Source organism: Aspergillus ibericus (assembly GCF_003184845.1).
Source record: "Aspergillus ibericus CBS 121593 unplaced genomic scaffold BO80scaffold_74, whole genome shotgun sequence".
Classification (NCBI taxonomy): Eukaryota; Fungi; Ascomycota; class Eurotiomycetes; order Eurotiales; family Aspergillaceae; genus Aspergillus; species Aspergillus ibericus.
The window spans coordinates 61273-81292 of NW_020292172.1; the positions used below are offsets into that span (position 1 = coordinate 61273).

Here is a 20020-nt window from a genome sequence, read left to right on the forward strand (position 1 = left end):
GGCCACTAATCGCTAACCGGCTTCTCCTTCGTCTGGGTCACAGCCACCAAGTGCTCCCGCAATCCGCAAAGTGGTGGTAGGACGGCCCATAATTCTCCTATCGCCTTGCCTCGACTCGACGGATTACTACTACTTCTCACCACCACCACCACCCACCTCACCCACTTTCCTAACTACGGGTTTGTTGCAAGGAAAACTCAAAAGAAAGAATATCTTCTGGCTGGGGGGCCTTCCAGAACAACGCAACCCTGGAAACCTTCCGCCCAGCTGTCACGCGTGGATCCTCGTCATTGTCCACCCACTTGAACCGCTCCAGCGATCCCATTTCATTGCTACCCATCCATCCATCCTCAGGGGCGGGGGGGACACCAAAAGGAAAGCGGGCCACCTTCTGTCCCAGTCGTCGCAATCCAGAACTCCCCATACGGAACCCGTTCGTCAAGGGAGGAATCGAGGGAGCAGGACAGACAAAAATAGGAGGCTATCATTGCATTATCACGCCGTGTTCCTGCAGCGCTTACGGAGTACTCTACTTAAATTTTTCTAGTTATAACATATCGTCGCTGACAGCCGTCCGCTCGATTTCATCCATTGACCATCACTCTCTCCGTCTCTCTCTCTCTCTCACCCCAGGCTATATTTGTCTGTCACTGTCCTTTTCTACTGTACAACTCAAACCGCTCCTTCATTGTTCAAATTAAAGTTTGGGTCTTGGAATTTTTTTTTTTTTTACCTTCCCTTTTTGCCTCATTTTGTCTCTCAGCTGCCATCCGGAATTGCCGCCCATTCTTTTTTCTTTGTATCATCCCATCGCATCCCAGTGATCCTGATCCCAGTGATTTCAGTGCTCCCACCCGTCGCCGTTCTTCTCCAAATCGACCTCGCGGTGTTACCAACCGACGCCTGGACCGGGTGGCTGATACGGACAGAAAGTGGATGATCGGTCTTGTCTTGCTGCAGGCTATTCCCCGTACTTACGTCTTGCCTTGCCTCGGGCGGCTGATCTGGCGTTCCCGACCACCTGTGGGCGCGGCCTGGCTGGGTGATTGATTGATTGATTGATCCCAGACGAGACTAATAATGAAGGTACGTCCAAGCTGCTGAAACTGCCCCGAACGCCCCTCGTTTCCCGCCCCTCGTTTATCTCGATTATCGTCGCTTGTCTTGTTCCGACAACCGTCCCCGAAAAATTAGCCCTTGATGACTGTTTCCCGCCCGTCGTCTTATTGCCGCGCGCAATCTATCGGCCCTGGGCTAATCTCCAACACCACCAATTAATTAGGCCATTCGACGCTCTCTCAAAGGGGAGAAAGATCCCAAACCCCACCACCACCACCACAACCACCACCACCTTTCTATTACTCCCAAGTCCGCCATTGCCATTCTTCCGCCTAAGAAGGTGTGTACCCTCTTTTCTTTTCTTTTCCTTCATTCTCCCCTCACTTTCTGGTCTTCCTTTTGGGTTTGTTTCCCTTACCAATTCCCCGTTCCCTCTGTTGAGTTCGTTTGGGATCCTCGGCTGTTCTCCCCCCTGTCTTACCCCTCCTTGTGTACATTCGCGTCCCAATAATTTTGCCGTTGGTTGTAATTGATCTCCTGCGTGCCACTCGCCCTCGTTCACCGGCGTTGGTCGGGCTGCCCTCCTTGGCAAACAGCTGTTGACCCTATCCCTGTCCTGCGCGTAGGTTATCAAAGCGCTCTACGATTACCAACCGGAGCCCGGGAACTCGCAGGAACTCGCCTTCAGCAAGGGAGACTTCTTTCACGTTATCAGCAGGGAGGACGATTTGGACTGGTACGAAGCGTGCAATCCGCTCATCCCTAGTGCTAGGGGGTTGGTTCCAGTATCCTTCTTTGAAGTGATTGGCAAAAACGAGCGAGACAGCGCTGGATCGGTGGACCTTCATAAAAAGAAAGAGCCACACGACTCGGGCTTCTCCGATCGAGCTGCCTTCCCAGGTTCAGATTTCGCCAGCAACTTCTCCCGAAACAGCTATCAGCCCAGGATGTCGGCGTTGGGGAAGAGTGGATCCAGTCCCATGGTCTATGGCATCGTCCAGTATGACTTCCAAGCCGAGCGACCGGACGAACTCGATGCCAAAGCCGGCGAAGCGATTATTGTTATTGCCCAGTCGAACCAGGAATGGTTTGTCGCCAAACCCATCGGTCGCTTGGGCGGGCCAGGTCTCATCCCGGTCTCTTTCCTCGAACTTCGCGATATGCAGACGGGCCAAGCGGTCACTGATCCACTCGAGGCTGTGAGGCGCGCCGGCGTGCCGAAGGTGGAGGAATGGAAGAAGATGACGGCCGAGTACAAGAACAGCAGTATCACCCTGGGCAAGATCGACTCCGCCGGTGGCTCATCGATGCAGTCTGTCACCTCGAGCATGGACAAGATGTCCATCGGCCGCCAGAGCCAAATGAGCCAAAATGGCCAATCCCAGGTAAGTTGCCCGTGCTTTCCTCCGCATCCGTGAAACACTCCGGGACTAACCGAACATGCGACAGGGCTACCACACTCGCAATGCCAGTAAGGGATCTCTTGTGCAGCAAGTTTCCCATCAGTCGCAGCAAAGCTACCAGCAGCCTTTGATGGCGCCCATTGCCGCATCGATCCCCCGGTACTGCTTTGACAATGACAAATACTGGTACATCATCGAGGCGAAAATGGAGGACGGTCGCTGTTGGGAATTGTCGCGCTACTACCATGACTTCTATGATTTCCAGATTGCGCTGTTGACTCAGTTCGAGGAGGAAGCGGGTAACCGGGGCAAGGCGCGCACCCTACCGTATATGCCGGGGCCTGTCACCCATGTCACGGACGCTATCTCGAACGGCCGCCGACAGAACCTCGATGAATACATCAAGAAGCTCCTGGCCATGCCTCCCCATATCTCCCGCTGCCAATTGGTCCGTCAGCTATTTGCACCACGGGCCGGTGACTTTGAGATCGACCCGAATGCGTTCGGTGAAGATGCGCGGTTCTCCGGTGGCTCGCACCACTCTTCCACACATGAGCCCTCTCGGAGCGTCTCTCGCCAGTCATCGCAGGCGCCCATCGCCGTCCACGCGGAGCGCAACTCCCACCAGCGCGGACAGCCCTCCCTCTCCCTTTCGAATGGCGGACCACCCCCGATGAACCGTCAACCCAGCTCGATAACGCAGGTGTCGACAACATCGAGCAGCGGCGCCATGAAAGTCAAGGTCTTCTTCCAGGACGACCTCATTGCTATCCGAGTCCCCAGCGACATCAGCCTCCAGCAGCTCCGCGAGAAGCTCACGGACCGCCTGAAGATCCAGGACGATATTGTGGTTCAGTACAAGGACGAACCGTCCGGGACGTACGTCGACCTGGCCACCGACAGTGACCTGGACACGGCGATCCAGCGAAACTCCAAACTCACCCTATATGTTGGACTTGCATAGAAGCGTGATTTTTACCCGTCTATATCCCGATAGATCTGTCTGTCATTTTATCTTTTCCATTTGTCTTGTTCAAATCGTGCGCCCGCGTCTGTCGAGGTGCTCGGGTGTACTGGTGTTATGGTTCCTTTTTCTGTTGTCTGGTCATCAGCCTCTGAGCGGTTGTTATTGAATCACGAGGTTGATGCGTTGACAAGAATGACATGCCTGAAACGTTTACGCCATCATGTACCTTTTTTTTTTTTTTTTTTTGTTCTGGTTCTGCATTCTCTGTCGCGTGGGCCATGGCTTTGTTTTCCCTCCATACCCTTTTGTGTGATGCACTGTTGTCCTATGTACATAAGTCTTCTCCTGCATATATATTCTCTGGCTGTAGGCTTCGAAACCTACTGTTTACCACTGCCTTTCGATGCGTGCGTTGCCTACCTAGAGTAGTACTACCGTAGTAGAGGATAGTACTGGCCATTTATGTGATGGCCAATTACTAGTACTTGGTCCGGCGCACTCGGCCAATGGGCGTTGTCGGCCATAGATCTGGAGGCCGAAAAGTTGCCGGCTTCCGAGTCACATGACGACCATCGGAACGCCGCCATGTGCTCGTTTCCTTTTTGCCGCGGAGTTCAGCGCTTGCAGGACACGTCCGGACTCACCAGGGCCTGAATTTGCATCTAGACGCTTGCATTCGATCATTCAGACGGTCAGTATATTCTTCCTTGTGTGTGGGCCTGTTGCCCTGCCCGGAGTCTTCATCTAGCTCCCGACTCTTCGCCGAGTGCCGCCGCACTTGATCTCCTCCGCCGAGTGTTTGCCGCTGACCGAACAACCTCGGGTTTAAGTCTTTACGACCGTCGCAACGCACATTCGCACACATTTCCACAACAATCGCATCCAGACAGCTTCTGTCCAAGCCAACTCCCATGAGCGGATCTTCTGCAAAACTGTGCGCGGACTACTTGCCCGGTGCACTGAGGGCTCGGGGCCCTTTATTGCGTGCGGTTCCTCGGGGCACTCGCCAGGCAGGCGTCAGGGAGTATAGACGGGGCATTCATGGCGCGACCAACCCTCGCTATCGTCTGTCGGTGGCGGCACACGGTGTCCGGGTCTGCGACCATGCAAATGTGAGATCTTCGCAGGACCAGTATGCGCGCCGCTTTGCGACAGCCGTTGAGGGGAAGACTGTGGAGGAAGAAGTTGCAACTGGGCTGCAGGGCGGTCCGTTGGTGGAATATGATCTTCGAGTCCAGCAGGGTCGGTTGCGCGATGATCCCTATCAGAGACGTACGTTGCCCCTGTCATTTCATGGCGAGAAGTCTTCCACTACAGGAGGGAGTCAATGGCCTATACTCATAGATGCTGACGGCGTGAATTTGGTTTGAGAAGAGATCATCGAGAAATTGCAGGACCTGTACGAGAGATTGAAATTATACAACCCCCCGCCGGTCGTCCAGCCCAGCGTGGAATCGCTTGACGCAAAGCCCAAGTCGTTCTTCGGCTCGCTGTTTGGGCGCAGCAACGCGAAGCAGGAACTCGCGATCCCCGAGAGCCTCCCGCAGGGACTATACATGTACGGCGATGTCGGATGCGGCAAGACCATGCTCATGGATCTGTTCTACGAGACCCTCCCGCCCAACATCCCCACCAAGACGCGCATCCACTTCCACAACTTCATGCAGGATGTGCACAAGCGCATGCACGTTGTCAAGATGAAGTACGGCAACGATTTTGATGCGCTGCCTCTTGTGGCGGCTGCTATCGCCGAGAAATCAAGTGTGCTGTGTTTCGATGAGTTCCAATGTACGGATGTTGCGGACGCAATGATCCTCCGGAGGTATATGACTCTCCTCTCCTCACCCCCGGCATTCTCTAACCTAATCTCTGACAGACTTCTCGAGTCTCTCATGTCCCACGGCGTGCTCCTCGTTACCACCTCCAACCGTCATCCCGATGACCTCTACAAGAACGGCATCCAGCGCGAATCCTTCATCCCCTGCATCAACCTTCTCAAGACCGCCCTCGACGTGATCAACCTCAACTCTCCCACCGACTATCGCAAGATCCCCCGGCCCCCAGCAGCCGTCTACCACACCCCGCTCGGCCCTGACGCCGACCGCCACGCCCAGAAATGGTTCGAATTCCTCGGAGACCCGGTCAACGACCCTCCACACCCAGCGACGCAGGAAGTCTGGGGTCGCAAGATCCAGGTCCCGCTCGCCAGCGGCAAGGCTGCGCAATTCACCTTCCAGCAGCTGATTGGAAGCGCTACCGGAGCCGCCGACTATCTGGAGCTGGTCCGGAACTACGAGGCATTCATTGTCACCGATGTGCCGGGAATGAACCTGAACCAACGAGATCTGGCGCGACGATTCATCACCTTCATTGATGCCGTTTATGAGAGCAGGGTACGATCCCCTTTCTTTACCTCTTAGCGCACCTAAAGAACCTCCACTAACCCTTTCATCCGTAAATGCAGGCCAAACTCGTCCTCACCACCGCCGTCCCCCTAACCAACCTCTTCCTCTCGCCGGAAGACGTCAAATCCACCCTTTCCGACGACGGCAGCGACCTCTCCGACGCGATGCGCATGATGATGGACGACCTCGGCCTGTCGATGCAAGCACTCAAAACCACCTCCATCTTCAGCGGTGACGAGGAGCGCTTTGCGTTTGCGCGCGCGCTGTCCCGTCTCTCAGAGATGGGAAGTAAGATGTGGGTTGAGCGTGGTCTGGGAGTAGGCATGGACGTGGAAGAAGGGAAGAGTGAACATGATGCATACTTGAAGGCGAGAAGTCGGTGGAGTGAAGATAACATGTAAAGATTGGATTAGAAATGAGTTGAGGTACTGTGGGGACAAAAGAGGTGGGGATGGTTGGTTGGTTATTTTGGCCGTGGTCGAGGTTGCGTACATTGGGCTTTTCGTTGCATATATACACCCGTCTATACATACATACACATACATTTCATAGAGCAGACAGACAGACAGATAGCATATACTCGCATATATCCTATTATCTTCCTATCAATCATTCATCACATTCAATCTACCACCAAAGTAACCAGACATCTCCCCAAAGTAAACAGACTAACCCCATGACGTCACCTCCGAGCTCTCCCCGAAGCATCCCCCATCCACCACCACCACCGCCAATCCATACACATTAATCATCCATCCCGCCATCCAGCAACAAGAATCAACCATGTCAGGGACGCGACCCACAACCAGGCTCCATGACGATCATGTCACCTTGATTCCCGGGGCCGTCATTGGTCAGAACCGTACCCTACAATCCTACTGGTGTAAGGGTCTGACATCATGGACTCTCTTTCGACTCCGGTAGTACATAGTAACAGTACCTGAGTGGGTACTACTACTCATCGAGTTGCATCATTGTTCAGGGTTCAGACTGTTAACTACTCGTGGGCGCTTAGAAATCGGGGGTTCGGGGGGGGTTGGGGTGGGTATATATGCTGGGTGGAAGGTCTGCAGTGTGGTGTTTTATTGTTGTTGTTGTGCCAGTGTAATCTGGATAATATCATATATTTTCATTTTTCTGAGATCTCATTATGGCTGCTAAACAAGCGGATCTGGCTCGAGATACCGTCGAGGTCTCGGGCGTGCAACCCATGACTACAGATTACGGGATCAAGATCGCGGATCCGGATCATTGGCTTCGGGTGGTGGATGGGCAGCATAATGGGCCGTCGTTGCTTGAGGATCCGATTGCGAGGGAGAAGGTATGGTTGTCTTTTCCTTTCTTTGGATGATTCTTCAGCGGGTGAGCTAACGAGGTCAGATTATGCGCTTCGACCACGAACGTATCCCTGAACGAGTCGTGCATGCCCGTGGCGCGGGAGCATTCGGAACCTTCAAGCTGCATAAAGCGATCCCTGAGCTGTCCTCGGCTGGTGTTCTGACTGACACGGCTCGTGAAACGCCGGTCTTTGTGCGATTCTCTACCGTCCAAGGGAGTCGCGGGAGTGCGGATACCGTTCGGGATGTTCGTGGGTTCGCGGTGAAGATGTATACTTCGGAAGGGAATTGGGATATCGTGGGGAATAATATTCCGGTGTTTTTTATTCAGGATGCGATCAAGTTTCCGGATGTGATTCATTCGGTCAAGCCGGAGCCTCATAATGAGATTCCGCAGGGACAGAGTGCTCATAATAATTTCTGGGATTTTCAGTATCTGCATTCGGAGACGACTCATATGCAGCAGTGGGTGAGTGTTGATCTGGGCTGGGGGTTTAGGTGCTTGGCTGACTGGGTTAGATCATGAGTGATCGCGCTATTCCTCGCTCGTACCGGATGATGCAGGGCTTTGGCGTTAATACATATTGTCTTGTCAACGCTCAAGGACAGCGCCATTTTGTCAAGTTTCACTTCACCCCCGAGCTTGGTGTCCATTCCCTGGTTTGGGACGAAGCGCTCAAGATTGCAGGCCAGGATCCAGACTTCCACCGCAAGGACCTGATGGATGCCATTGAGGCAGGCCAATACCCCCGGTGGAAGTTTGGTATCCAGGTGATCCCAGAAGAGAAGAAGAATGATTTTGAGTTTGACATCCAAGATGCTACTAAGATCTGGCCCGAGGAACTGGTGCCCATCGAGTACATTGGACAGCTAGAGCTCAACCGCAACGTGGACGAATACTTCCCCCAGACCGAGCAGGTCGCTTTTTGCACGAGCCATATCGTACCCGGGATCGATTTCTCGGATGATCCCCTCCTCGTCGGCCGCAATTTCTCCTACTTCGATACCCAAATCTCCCGTCTCGGCCCCAACTGGCAAGAATTGCCAATCAACCGTCCTGTGTGCCCATACATGAGTCTAGTCAACCGGGATGGGGCGATGAAACACCGCATCACAAAGGGCAAAGTGAACTATTGGCCCAACAGGTACGATGCTAACCCCCCGACCTCACCGGAAAAGGGTGGGTTCGCGACCTACCCTGAGAAGCAGCAGGGCGTGAAAGCTCGCGCCCTGTCCGACAAGTTCAAGGAACATTTCAACCAGGCCCAGCTGTTCTACAACTCCCTCAGCCCTATCGAGAAGCTCCACGTTTCCAAAGCATTCTCGTTCGAGCTGGACCATTGTGACGAGGAGGTCGTGTACAAGCGCCTCTCAGAACGTCTGGCTGTCGTGGATCTCGAGCTGGCTAAGACCGTCGCGAAAAACGTGGGAGGCGACACCCCAAGCAAGGCACCGAAGGACAACGATGGCAAAACGTCCAAGGGCCTCAGCCAACTCGAGTATCTTTCCGACAGCGCCCAGATTGCCACCCGTCGAGTTGCCATTCTCATCGCGGACGGTTTCGACCTCGACTCGTACCAGGGCATGAAGAGCGCTTTGCAAAAGCAGAATGCATTTGTCTTCACCATTGGCTCGCAACGTCAAGGGGTCACCTCGGAGTCGGGTGAGAAAGTGATCCCGGATCACCATTTCCCAGGCATGCGGTCTACTCTATTCGATGCGGTATTCGTCCCTGGAGGAAAGCACATTTCCGTGTTGGCGAAGAACGGCATTGCCAAGTTCTGGATCACCGAATCCTTTGCTCATCTGAAGCCCATTGCGGGTGCCAACGAAGCCGTGGACTTTATCCGGAAACAAATCAACCTCGATGCGATCAAGTATGCGTCGAGTGGCCAGGTGACGGAGAGTTACGGCGTGGTGACCGCTCATGGCAGCCCCGCGGACCTGCTGCGCGTATCCTCCAAGATTGACCAGACCAGCAAGGGATTCCTTGACCAGTTCGTTTGGCAAATCTCACGGCACCGAAACTGGCAGCGGGAACTGGAGGGCTTGGTGGATGAGATCGCTGCCTAGATGTTAGCAACCCATCTGATAATGAGATAATGAAAGCATTTATTTATGGTCTGTACTGTTCCAATGGATCTCTGTAAGCGTTGCCCAAGAGGAACCTGGATAGGAACGAGCGGTGGTTTGGATTAAAATGCCGGTGTACTCCGTACGTCAGCTGCATGTGATGTAGGACAGAGGTCATAGTGAATGCATGTCGGCCCCTGAAGAGTCGAACCATCGAGACCTTGGCTGGCCGGGTAGGTACCGCAGAGTAACCGGCTGGCCTTGTAATTCCCCATTCACCAGCGATTGTCATCCGCGCGAGCTTCACATTCCAGCCCAGTCCGATCCCCATGCAAGGGGTAAACAACCCAGTTCTCTCCCGCCTGGGCCAGAGTACTTCTACGGCAAAGGTCGCTGGAGCTCGGTCTCATTCTCAGCCGAGACAGACTGGGATCATGGTGTTCAGAATCTCACGCGCTCAGCGCTTGATGGTGGTGGTTGGTATCTCTTCGGTCTTTTTCGTGGCCGAGATCTCCGGTTGAAACCCCCTTCGCGGTCCCTCTGCAGCTTCCCTCTCATTGCAAGCCTGGCTGACGCGACCGTGCGGTACGGAATAGTTGGCTTCTATACACATTCCCTTGCTTTGGTGGCAGACGCATTCCACTACGTATGTATAGTCGATGCTGCAAATTGTGGGTGCTGATGGGTTCAGTTGAACGATCTCGTCGGGTTTATTGTCGCCCTCGTGGCTCTCAAGGTAGCCCACGTCCCATCGAACAAGACGAAACAACTATTCAGATCAGGCTCTAGGTGTCCGAGACAGATGACTCGCCCAAAGCCCTCTCCTTCGGGTGGCAGCGAGCACAATTGCTGGGTGCCTTTTTCAATGGAGTCCTTCTCTTCGCGCTTGGGATCAGCATTTTCTTGCAGGCCATCGAGCGGTTTGTCGCGATTCAGCGTTGGTGGCCCGTCCATGTGTGAGCTTCGTCCGGTTAATGTACAGCAGGCGTGGAGAACCCCAAGCTCATGTTCATAATGGGAGCTATCGGGCTGGTCCTCAATCTCGTCAGCGCCACGTTTCTCCACGGTAATCATTGGTGCATCCGGTAGCGAAGCACCTTCGATAACGATTTACAGAACATCACCACCATGGACACAGTCATAACCACGAGACCCTGCCTCCAGTGGAGCTTCCTATGTCGGTACTCGATAATACGAACGAATCAGGAAGACCGGAAAGTCCTGGGGTGGGTTCCTGGAGAGATCGTACAACATACAGTTGGCTAACGCCCATTTGTGCAGCACGATGACCATAAACACCTTTCGCACGAATCTCGGACAGCTTCGAATGGACATGACTTGGGGATGTTGGGGGTCTTGCTTCATGTCATAGGTGATGCGGCCAACAACCTTGGAGTGATGGCTGCGGCCTTGGTCATCTGGCTCACTCACTATGGAGGGCGATTCTATGCAGACCCTGGCACAAGCATGGGAATAGCTGTGATGATTATGCTGTCGTCAGTCCCGCTCGGTATGTTCTACCTCGCTGCCTGCTTGACGGATACTAAGACCCGGCCATAGTACGGCGGTGTGGGATCATTTTACTAGAAAGCGCGCCCAGTGGCGTCGATCTTGAGGATGTGAAGCATGATCTGGAAAAGGTAGCGCACGCTCAAGTCATCTAGCACGTTCTTGTCATTGACTCCTCGCAGATCCCCGGAGTTTTATCCATCCATGAGCTACACATCTGGCGACTCAACCAGCATAAGGCGCTCGCATCGGTGCATGTGATGGTGTCGGACTACTCGGTACCGAATTTCCTGAGGCTGACCAAGACGATCAATGAGTGTTTCCACGCATACGGCATTCATTCCACCACGCTTCAGCCGGAGCTGGCACGGCCGGGGACGACCACGGCGGACATGCAGATCACCGAGGTAGAGGGATTTGGTGAATCCAAGGAAGCCTCTGAGAAATGTCAGGTGGCGTGTGGCACATTATGCGAGGAATTGACCTGCTGTGGATAGAAGAGAAACTGAGAACGAGGAGGAAGCATGAGAAAGGAAGAGAAGGCCGATGTCACGGGAGAGCGGGGTCAGATGACCCGCGCCAGTATTAGATGGTAGAACGGCAATCCAGACTCCTCTTTCTTGCTTCCCCGCTCCATCCCCGTCCATTAAGATGAAACATTCCCTTTTCTTTTGATGCTGGTCCGAGCACCATTGTGAAGACCCGAGAGCTGCTACTCGGATCATCTCTGCGGAATGATTTCCGCGTGAACGAATTAGGCGGTGCTCTGTTTCATACTGCATCTCCAGGCCAGTAGAGCGCTTGATAGCCGATGCGTCGGTGCTCGCCAACAGCCGAGAACGCGCTGGTCCCTGAATAGGCAGGTGCTTGCGGACCCCTGATAAGAGCATCTCCACCCGAAATGTCATTATCTCGCCCAGGACCCGAAGCAATCGCTGCATATCAGCCACGCCGACTCGCCGACTTAGCATTGCTGCTCCCTGTGATTGGACTGCATTCCGCTTCCGAGATGCTGTGCTCCTTGCAGCAGGTATTAAACCGGGCCTCCCCTACCCCTCAGACACCGCTTATCTACACTTCCTTCATTGATTGCTTTGGACTCTAGTGCTCGCGGGCCCTTGCACCATGTCACTCACCTGGGAGCTCCAGGCTCAGAAAGCCAAGGACACTCTTCATAACTCCATCCCCAAGCAATGGCTTCTCCCCGCACACAAGTTGCCCTCAGCCGATACGAAGAATGTGGAGGATTTCCCACGTCGAAGCGGCCTGCTCACCGAGAAAGAGCTCAGCATCACCGACATGTCTGCCACTTCTCTAGTCCAGGAAATGGGCGCGGGGAGGCTCACGGCAGAGGAAGTGGTGGTGGCGTTCCTCAAACGATCCGTACTGGGTCACCAATTGGTATCGCTGTTTCAAAGTATCTTGTCCAGGTTTCAGTTCGACTAATTCCTTGTTATAAGCTAAACTTTGCCACGGAATTCCTGGCGGACCGAGCCATTGCGCGAGCCAAGGAACTCGATGAGTATTATCAACGGACCGGAAAGCTAATTGGGCCCTTGGTGAGACCGACCAACGGTGTTGTGCACAAAGGTTAATACTTCGCAGCATGGTGTCCCGATTAGCGTCAAAGAGCATGTTGGAATAAAAGGTCTCACATGTAACGCCGGCTATGTGGCATGGTATGGGCCCTTATATCCCAAGACGAAAATGGAAGCGAGAGACTGATAGCACTAGGGTGGATGATATCTCAACAGAGGACGCCCTCCTTTTGAAATGCCTGGAGAAGGCGGGCGCCATCTTCCACGTCCGAACCAACCAACCGCAATCTCTCATGGTAGCCACTCCTTGCCTTCCATGCATGATCCACAACGGCTAATCAATATATGAAGCACCTCTGCTGCAGCAATAACCTTACCGGAACAACGCTCAACCCCTACAACCGCACCCTTAGCTCTGGAGGCTCCTCAGGTGGCGAAGGTGCTTCGACGGGCTTCAAATGCGCTCCTCTAGGTGTCGGAACAGACATCGGGGGCTCCATCCGAGCCCCTGCCGCATTCTGTGGCTCTTATGGGTTTCGTCCAACAGCGCTTCGTAACCCAATATCAGGTGCCAAAGCACCCGAGCCTGGCCACGAGTCCATCCGCGGTGTAATTGGCCCCCTTGCCAGCCAGAGCGTGGAGGATCTGGATCTCTTTCAGCGGGCCGTCATCGACCAAGAGCCATGGGATATCGAGACATCCCTAGCCCCAGTGCCCTGGAAAAGGGTCAAGCCCACCAGAGACATGACTGTTGCAATCATGTGGGATGACGGGTAAGCTGATTGTCATTCAGACCCAGACTGACAAGGTAGAAGCTGACTGATCAGTTACGTCCGCCCTCATCCCCCGGTGACACGGGCCCTCAAACACGCCAAAGCCAAGCTCCAAGCAGCTGGTCTCAAGGTCATTGATTGGGACCCTTATAAGCATGAGCACGGTTGGGATATTATCGTATGACCCATGCTACTGCCGATACTACCTACCCATTCTAACCAAAACACCAGTCCTCGATGTACTTCCCGGACGGAGCACTCAGCCAACGAAACCTCATCTCTCAAACCGGAGAGCCAACCCTCCCCTTGACGGCCTGGGCGTTCGCCTATAGCAGTCCCGACCCTCTCACGGTCGCCGAAGCCTGGGAGCTGAACGTCCAGCGCGACACATACAGAGACGAATACCACGCGCTGATGAAATCCCGCGGGGTAGATTTCATTCTTTGCCCTGCGTACGCGGGCGTCGCCTCCGTGCTAGGCGAATCCCACTACTGGAACTACACTGCTATCTGGAACATCCTCGACCAGCCGGCCGTCGTGTTCCCCTCCGGCCTGAGCGTGGATCTCCAGTTGGACCAACTTTCCGGCGACGATAAGACATATACACCTCGAGGCGAGGTGGACGCGCGCGAGTGGAGTAAATACACCGGTCCGGAACGATACGAAGGTGCACCGATTGCACTGCAATTAGTCGGAAAGCATTTCAAAGACGAGGAGACTCTGGCGGCGGGTGCGTTGGTCAGTGGGATCCTGAATGGTGGAACGGAGCAGACTAGGTCGATGCTCTGATTGATCCACCGAGTGTCTACTCTTCAATCAACATGAAGCAAATCCATATCATTGGTCATATACAATCCATTATACCCATCCATCAATGCATCATCATGAAACATAAATACATACATGAGAAACCCGTTCATCCATCCATTAAGTCGTCAAAATTCCATCCAAGAAAAAGAAAAAGAAATGAGAACACAAACACAAACACCAGGGGGATGTCTAGGAAGTGAGACAGAATGATCAAGTCATCACTTCCTCCAAAACATCGCTTTACCTAATTGTCTCTTCATCGTCCATTTCGTCTCCGAGAATTTATCCTTCATGCTAACGCCACCCCCATACCGGAGCGCCGTGCTATTGTGTCCGCTCACCGCGCTCGAGGTAGCACTCATGTTCGCCAGATTGCCGGCATCGAATTTGCCCTTGCCTTCGACGATCTTCTGCACAACGAGTAAGATGGCGTACGTCGTGGACCCGATCACACGGATCAGGGCCAGGACCACCACGGACCAGAGGATGATGGCGAGGTAGATGTTCGTGCCGCCCGCGTCCGGGCCGTAGATTTCGGAGATGGCCATGGCGAGGATGACATTGGCCACCATCCAGATGGAGACCATGTAAGTACGCACCGCGCGGTAGTAGTCTTCTTGCATTTGGCTCTCGGTGATGGGGGTTTCGGGAACTTCGACTCGATCCCGGAGATTGCGGAGCGCGGCATCGTAGCCACTGTCAATGTCGAGTTGCTCCGAGGGCATTTCGACTTCAACGGTGGTTCCGTTGATGACTCGTGCAGCTCCGAGATCCATGTTCAGCACGTTGTCTCCCTTGGTACCCCAGGATACATCGTGAGTGTTGCAGAATGCGTACACTTGCAGGGTGCAGATGTAACTGGGGAGCAGGATGAAGTAGGCCGCGGAAGATGTAAACATGTGCCACGGGTCCAGGTAGAGGAATGAGGAGAAGAAGTAGAGGCCGACAGTGGAAAGCAGCGACATGACGATATTGATGAAAAGTCCGTTGCTCACGGTTAATGACGAATCCCCGCCGGTTTTGGCGATCAGTTCGATCACCACCAGATAAACGGTGCAGAAGATGGTGTAGAACATGACGATCGCGAAGACAATAATTCCGGACAGGTATAGCTTTTTGGCGCTGCAATCTGGGTTAGCTTGGCTCGCCTTTATCACGACATGGACGACTCACCCTTGCGGCCGATTACCCATGGAAATGATGAACTGTAGGCACATCACCAGTACGCAGGCGTATCTCAAGATAATGAAGATATATTTGCCGATGTTATGGCCAAAGGGGTCAATTTTTTCGTCAGTCAGCGAGCCGGCGATGAAGTAGAAGACGAGATAAAAATTTGCCTGGTAGTGATGGGTTGGTTAAGCAAATGTTTCCGGTATGGCACTGAGTGGAGGGACCTACCAAGCCAAAGTATGTGAAGATCAGTTGCATGAACTGGTAGAAGCCCTCGATCTGAAGGAGGATCTTCCGAGCCAGCGAATGGTCCGTTTTCCAGAGTTGCTTTACATTGACGATCGAATACACGGCTGCAAAGAAGGCACCGTTCAGCCAGCGTCTTCTCTGCGAGATGAACTCGGGAATCGAGTCTAGCGAGCATGTTAGCGGCCTTCACTCTCGGTAGGGCAGGCGTCGTAGTTACCTGGCACGTCGGTTTCACCAACAGCATTCTTCACGAACTTCAGAACCCATCTTTCTTCCCTCTTCGCGACCAGCTCCCAGCAGAGAATACGATCTTCTGCCAGGTACATGTTGGCTGTGAACACATCGGCATCCTGTCCGTGTAGCGTTTCTCCCTTGAAGTACTGGTTTAGGGGTCCGTTGCCCTCGGCGTCGTTCTGCAGAGCGAAGAAGCGATACGCACTGAGCGCTCCGGGAAGCACCGTGATATACCCGAAAACGGATTCCAACGGCTTGTCCAAAATATTGGACATCTTATATTCGAAATTCTGACTGGCAACCAGCGGGTTCAGGAGACCGAGCATTCCCTTTCCTTTACCGGCCTTAATTTCACCCGCTGCTCCCGCAACGTTGGAGTTCCGATCGAAGGCTTTCCAGAGGTGGTACAGTGCGGTGGGTGCAGGCTTGGTACCGACGTCGAGCAAGATGCAGATGTTCGGCTGTAGCGCTCGACCAAAAGCGTTGAAGAACCAACGATGCGAGTTCAACTTCTTCTTGTTATGTTCCTTCAGGCAGAAGATGACCTGGCAGGGCATGATGCCCTTCTCGGCACCCTTGAACTTCAGGTCTGGATCAAGCGACACCTGCGTCGTGTACTCATAGACGTGTGCGTTAACCTGCTTTTGATTGACGACGTTCTTGGCGATGCCTTCCTGGTAGACCCCCAGGGCAGCCAAAGCATTCAGGGTCCGGGGGTGTACCTTCTTACGACCGTCGGCGATGATGCAGACCACAATCTTTTTCCAGCCATTCTTACCCCACGTCCGAGATTTGGATCGCGAACAGAAGTGGGTGATATTTTGCATGACACCATGCATGGTCCGGGTGAAGCCGATCTCATCCTCATTGTACATCGTAATACAGATGAACAACTCTGTCTCGCGCATCGTAGTACCGATCTGCTGGCGCAGCTTATAGCCTCGCTGGGTAAAGTCGTCCGGATCACAGGTCACGGCAGTATAGCGCATGTGGGTGAATTCACGGTCGTCTCGTCGAGGCAGAAAGGAGTGCAGAATAGTCGGTATCTTGCACTCCAGAATCAGTTCACCGTTGATCAGTTGGACCTCTTTCCTTGACATCTGGGCTTCGCGAACACCTCGGCGACTCTGCTTTTCCGGAGCTGGGCCATAATGCATGTTCGGGTCGACCATCTCATCGGTTTCATCCAGACCATCATCCAGATCAATTTTCGACATCATATCTTTCTCGTCTGTGATCGTAGATTCGCTCATGAGTGATTGCATGCTGGCTCGATTGTCGTGCCTAGGGTCGATAGTCCGCCCGCCGCCACCGAATACATCCCCTTCGTTGATAGGAATGCTCGTATCCTGAGCCCCTGGGATTGAGAACAGTGGCGCCGGTGGCAGCGGTCGCCTAGGACTACCCCCGTATCTTGAACTGGGGGTGCCCGGTCGTGGACTGCCGTTGAGATCCGCACGTTCATACTGCGAGCTTGCGACCGATGGCGGCGCCGGGGGTCTGGCCCAGTTCCCTACACGATTCGGCGACCACGGCCGCGCGGGAGAACCAGGACGCGAAGTATATTGTGGGGCATCTACCGTCGATGCCGCTGGCGGAGGGATCGTTGGTACGTTTCCCAGACTCGACATGGGCCGTGAAGGAGAGTCACTCGAGTCATACTGGAAGTATCGATCGCGTTCACTTCTGCGGATTTGAGCACGCCCATTAGCCTCTCGTTTCATAACCAACATCTCGTAAATCATCCTGAAAGAAGTTGCGCCGGATGTCCGGAGACATCCGATATGCAAACAAGAGTATGGTAGGCACAGGCCAGGGAAGCAACGTATGCTATGGGTTTACAGCACGAGAACTGCTTTCAAACTCCCCGATAGACCTGGCCTTTGCCAAACCAAGGGTTTAATGGCATCGACCATGTCAACAAGGGAAGAGGTATGGAGCCCCACGCCGGATGGCACATGCCACACGGGATCCATGGTATGCCAGAAGCCACCACACAACCTAATAAGATGGAATGGATCGTTACTGACCTGCTATCATCGGTATATGGTTCCCCATAGGGATACTCCGAGGCAGGCCCCGTCTCAGCGCTCAAATCACTCTCGACAGTCGTGCTGGTTGGAAGGAGCCGCATCGTGGCTCCATTCAGACGAGATGCTGGAGGAGAGTCATAGACCGCCTCTCCATAAGTATCGTATGCCGGCGGCTCCTCCTCCTGGTTGTGCGCCGGCACATACATCCGCGACGAATTGTTCATGGTTGTCTGCTATCCGCTCAATCGTTCATAGTATCCGATGGTCAAGGTAACGGTGGTACAAGATGTTCTCTCAGGTATCTGCGTTGCTGATGCAAGACGATCTCAACCTAAAGCACCCGATTGCACTGATCTGCCGGTTCTTGAAGGCAAGCCAAAGCGTTAGTCTAATTTGCTCTGCTACCAGATTGTGTCATGGAGAATGTAACTCACGATGGGCAGGAGCAACCGGTTGTCTGGTAGTCCCGTAAACAAACCAAATATGCTTGGAGGTGGATCGGAATGTATCAGGAAACGAGATCGAACAAAGGATGCAGCACGTCAGAGCGTGGAACCTCGGATGCGAAACTCGAAGGTTCGTGGTAAACAAACGTTGCGACCAACCACACTGGCGTCAACACGTGAAGACAGATGAAGGACGGGCCGGACAGAGATTCGCCCCAGCGTCTTCTTATGAAATCACCTTGGATACGGGCGCCTAGAAGCCGTCGTAATCACGGCGCTGACGAACAGTGCGGCGTGGAGAGCGTGGTTATCACCGGGGCAACCGAAGCTTGGAGGAGCGAGCGGGCGGGGCGACCATCCTTGCAGCGGAAAGACACCACTTGATCGAAGCAGAAATCCCAATGGTTCCGGGGTGTGTTCCTGTTCCTTACTTGCTTTTGGTTGTGGCTCCGGTTTCCGTCCATTTCCGGTCGGTTTCCGTGGGCCGACTCCATCTTCTCTCAGGCACCATTTCGCTGTGCCTGAAGCCGTCATCCTCAAATCCGCTTCACTGATCCACATCAAGCGAGGACAAGCCTCATGAATATCCTTACTCGTCAATCACCTCGGTCAGTAGCTTGAGTCACTTCTGTAGTCTGTTTACTGGGTTCTGTGACATATTGTCTATCACTTGGAGGATTAATTTGATTCACGGATACACCAAATATATAAAATGTGTATGCCTTCCTCCGCCCTACTTCTACTACTACTCTCCACATACGTCCTCTTCCTTCAAATCCCCTCCTCACCGGACAATACTCCGGCTTCAGTATACTCCGTAAGCGGAGTATTTACATAGAACAGACCTAACAGCCTAAGCTCTGACGCATGTGCGGGGATTGAACTCATCAAGGTATCAAAAACAACCCCTCTGGCCAGGGATACAGTCTAGTTTCACATTGCATACTCCGTACATGACAATTCTACACAATGGATGAATCACAAGCCCTGGGGGCTTGTCCGCACTGCGTAGTGCCTTCGAAGAACGCCAGGAGAGAAAGATGTATCCTTTAGCTTTATGCTGCAGTGCTGACTTAGTTCAATTGGCACCTGGCAGACACCTTCAATTTTACTTTCAACTTCAAATTAATTCATATTCCATCAGCCTGATGGGTCCGAGTTATGTGAGGCGATGCTGGCCTGTCGATTGTTCGGACCTGGAATATAGCCAGATGCCGACCAAATACTCAAGATCTACAATACTCCCATCTTCACGGTAGTCACCGGGAAATATGTTTTATCTCTATCTCATAGTACTGAATGAGAAGAGAGCTATTGAGATTTTCACAAAGTCCAGATGAAGCTTGATATGAAAGATGCATCAACGCCCTGCGGACACATCCGGGCCTGCCTTATGGAGGGGCCACGAAGAGCCCCTCGACTGATTCCCAATCCTGGCAAACGTGGCCTTGTGTCAGGCATGAACATACTCAAGCGATGGCCAGATGGAATGGGAATGACCGGATGTATGAACAGACTCACTCGGTTACGAAGGAATCTATAATCCCCATGGTTTCGCTCAATGAAATCCAAACAGCAAAGTCACTACACCGGGACTGGGAACAGACAAGAAACCTGGGACTGCTCTGGTCAAGATAGACTATGCCACTGGGGCAACACTGGCTGGGCATATCGAACTGCAAGAAGCAAGGAATATGTTTCAAATCATCAATACACGGGGGACCATCTCAGTCATCTACAACATTCAATTCGACTTGCCCAACTACGAATTAGAAAAAGAGATGAAACTCGGCAACTCGGGTTCCTTCTGTCCCTGTCTATGTATATTACAGCAGAGCAGTGATGTTGGAACCCATTACGGCGACACCGTTATCAGTCACTCCTATCACAGTTCTCTTCGAACACAATGAAAAGGGAACAAGGATCTGAAAAATCCACCAATCATATTGCCTGCTAATATCCACGGCCTGCGGTTTACACAAATATATATATCCCAGATCTTCTCAAAGAA

At 53.2% G+C, this 20020-nt stretch overlaps 6 protein-coding genes across 6 annotated transcripts; 5 read left to right on the forward strand and 1 right to left on the reverse strand.

Annotated features, from left to right (window-relative positions):
• Positions 1-752: 752 nt before the first annotated feature.
• Positions 753-3526, forward strand: BO80DRAFT_262889 (phosphatidylinositol-3-phosphate-binding protein BEM1). The gene is made up of 4 exons (XM_025714760.1): positions 753-1086; positions 1283-1399; positions 1686-2444; positions 2509-3526. The coding sequence occupies exons 1-4, from the start codon at positions 1081-1083 to the stop codon at positions 3424-3426; spliced, it is 1800 nt and encodes a 599-aa protein (XP_025569796.1). The 5' UTR covers positions 753-1080; the 3' UTR covers positions 3427-3526.
• A 537-nt stretch (positions 3527-4063) lies between these two features.
• On the forward strand, positions 4064-6418 carry BO80DRAFT_429856 (AFG1 family ATPase). Its single transcript, XM_025720572.1, has 4 exons — positions 4064-4701; positions 4804-5251; positions 5306-5822; positions 5894-6418. The coding sequence occupies exons 1-4, from the start codon at positions 4341-4343 to the stop codon at positions 6233-6235; spliced, it is 1668 nt and encodes a 555-aa protein (XP_025569797.1). The 5' UTR covers positions 4064-4340; the 3' UTR covers positions 6236-6418.
• Positions 6419-6887: 469 nt separating this feature from the next.
• BO80DRAFT_429857 (catalase-domain-containing protein) lies at positions 6888-9280 on the forward strand. The gene is made up of 3 exons (XM_025720573.1): positions 6888-7155; positions 7215-7640; positions 7691-9280. The coding sequence occupies exons 1-3, from the start codon at positions 6985-6987 to the stop codon at positions 9242-9244; spliced, it is 2151 nt and encodes a 716-aa protein (XP_025569798.1). The 5' UTR covers positions 6888-6984; the 3' UTR covers positions 9245-9280.
• Positions 9281-9678: 398 nt separating this feature from the next.
• Positions 9679-11250, forward strand: BO80DRAFT_459768 (putative di-, tri-valent inorganic cation transporter; the record flags this gene model as incomplete). Its single annotated transcript, XM_025722358.1, has 8 exons — positions 9679-9760; positions 9841-9890; positions 9936-9980; positions 10034-10181; positions 10230-10310; positions 10566-10754; positions 10805-10884; positions 10936-11250. The coding sequence occupies 8 exons, from the start codon at positions 9679-9681 to the stop codon at positions 11248-11250; spliced, it is 990 nt and encodes a 329-aa protein (XP_025569799.1).
• Positions 11251-11393: 143 nt separating this feature from the next.
• On the forward strand, positions 11394-13973 carry BO80DRAFT_263030 (amidase). Its single transcript, XM_025714763.1, has 7 exons — positions 11394-12154; positions 12214-12312; positions 12359-12432; positions 12488-12587; positions 12643-13064; positions 13119-13242; positions 13296-13973. Exons 1-7 carry the CDS (start codon positions 11879-11881, stop codon positions 13851-13853), a joined length of 1653 nt encoding a protein of 550 aa, XP_025569800.1. The 5' UTR covers positions 11394-11878; the 3' UTR covers positions 13854-13973.
• Positions 13973-18050, reverse strand: chsB (chitin synthase class II). Its single transcript, XM_025714761.1, has 6 exons — positions 17998-18050; positions 17561-17926; positions 15514-17216; positions 15276-15460; positions 15048-15214; positions 13973-14996 (listed from the first exon to the last, which is right to left on the reverse strand). Exons 2-6 carry the CDS (start codon positions 17785-17787, stop codon positions 14093-14095), a joined length of 3186 nt encoding a protein of 1061 aa, XP_025569801.1. The 5' UTR covers positions 17788-17926; positions 17998-18050; the 3' UTR covers positions 13973-14092.
• Positions 18051-20020: the final 1970 nt, after the last annotated feature.

What these genes read in the sequence shown, in the direction of transcription:
- BO80DRAFT_262889 (XM_025714760.1), top strand. An exon ending in CCATTCTTCCGCCTAAGAAG is followed by an intron (nt 1,400 to 1,685) that starts GTGTGTACCCTC and finishes TCCTGCGCGTAG; the next exon opens with GTTATCAAAGCGCTCTACGA. An exon ending in GCCAAAATGGCCAATCCCAG is followed by an intron (nt 2,445 to 2,508) that starts GTAAGTTGCCCG and finishes AACATGCGACAG; the next exon opens with GGCTACCACACTCGCAATGC.
- BO80DRAFT_429856 (XM_025720572.1), top strand. Translation starts at nt 4,341, where the DNA reads ATGAGCGGATCTTCTGCAAAACTGTGCGCGGACTACTTGCCCGGTGCA. An exon ending in CGATGATCCCTATCAGAGAC is followed by an intron (nt 4,702 to 4,803) that starts GTACGTTGCCCC and finishes TGGTTTGAGAAG; the next exon opens with AGATCATCGAGAAATTGCAG. An exon ending in ATGCCGTTTATGAGAGCAGG is followed by an intron (nt 5,823 to 5,893) that starts GTACGATCCCCT and finishes CCGTAAATGCAG; the next exon opens with GCCAAACTCGTCCTCACCAC.
- BO80DRAFT_429857 (XM_025720573.1), top strand. Translation starts at nt 6,985, where the DNA reads ATGGCTGCTAAACAAGCGGATCTGGCTCGAGATACCGTCGAGGTCTCG. An exon ending in ATCCGATTGCGAGGGAGAAG is followed by an intron (nt 7,156 to 7,214) that starts GTATGGTTGTCT and finishes TAACGAGGTCAG; the next exon opens with ATTATGCGCTTCGACCACGA. An exon ending in CGACTCATATGCAGCAGTGG is followed by an intron (nt 7,641 to 7,690) that starts GTGAGTGTTGAT and finishes TGACTGGGTTAG; the next exon opens with ATCATGAGTGATCGCGCTAT.
- BO80DRAFT_263030 (XM_025714763.1), top strand. Translation starts at nt 11,879, where the DNA reads ATGTCACTCACCTGGGAGCTCCAGGCTCAGAAAGCCAAGGACACTCTT. An exon ending in ACCAACCGCAATCTCTCATG is followed by an intron (nt 12,588 to 12,642) that starts GTAGCCACTCCT and finishes CAATATATGAAG; the next exon opens with CACCTCTGCTGCAGCAATAA. An exon ending in AGCACGGTTGGGATATTATC is followed by an intron (nt 13,243 to 13,295) that starts GTATGACCCATG and finishes CCAAAACACCAG; the next exon opens with TCCTCGATGTACTTCCCGGA.
- chsB (XM_025714761.1), bottom strand. Translation starts at nt 17,787, where the DNA reads ATGAACAATTCGTCGCGGATGTATGTGCCGGCGCACAACCAGGAGGAG. An exon ending in CCATATACCGATGATAGCAG is followed by an intron (nt 17,217 to 17,560) that starts GTCAGTAACGAT and finishes TCAAATCCGCAG; the next exon opens with AAGTGAACGCGATCGATACT. An exon ending in TCTTCACATACTTTGGCTTG is followed by an intron (nt 15,215 to 15,275) that starts GTAGGTCCCTCC and finishes CATCACTACCAG; the next exon opens with GCAAATTTTTATCTCGTCTT.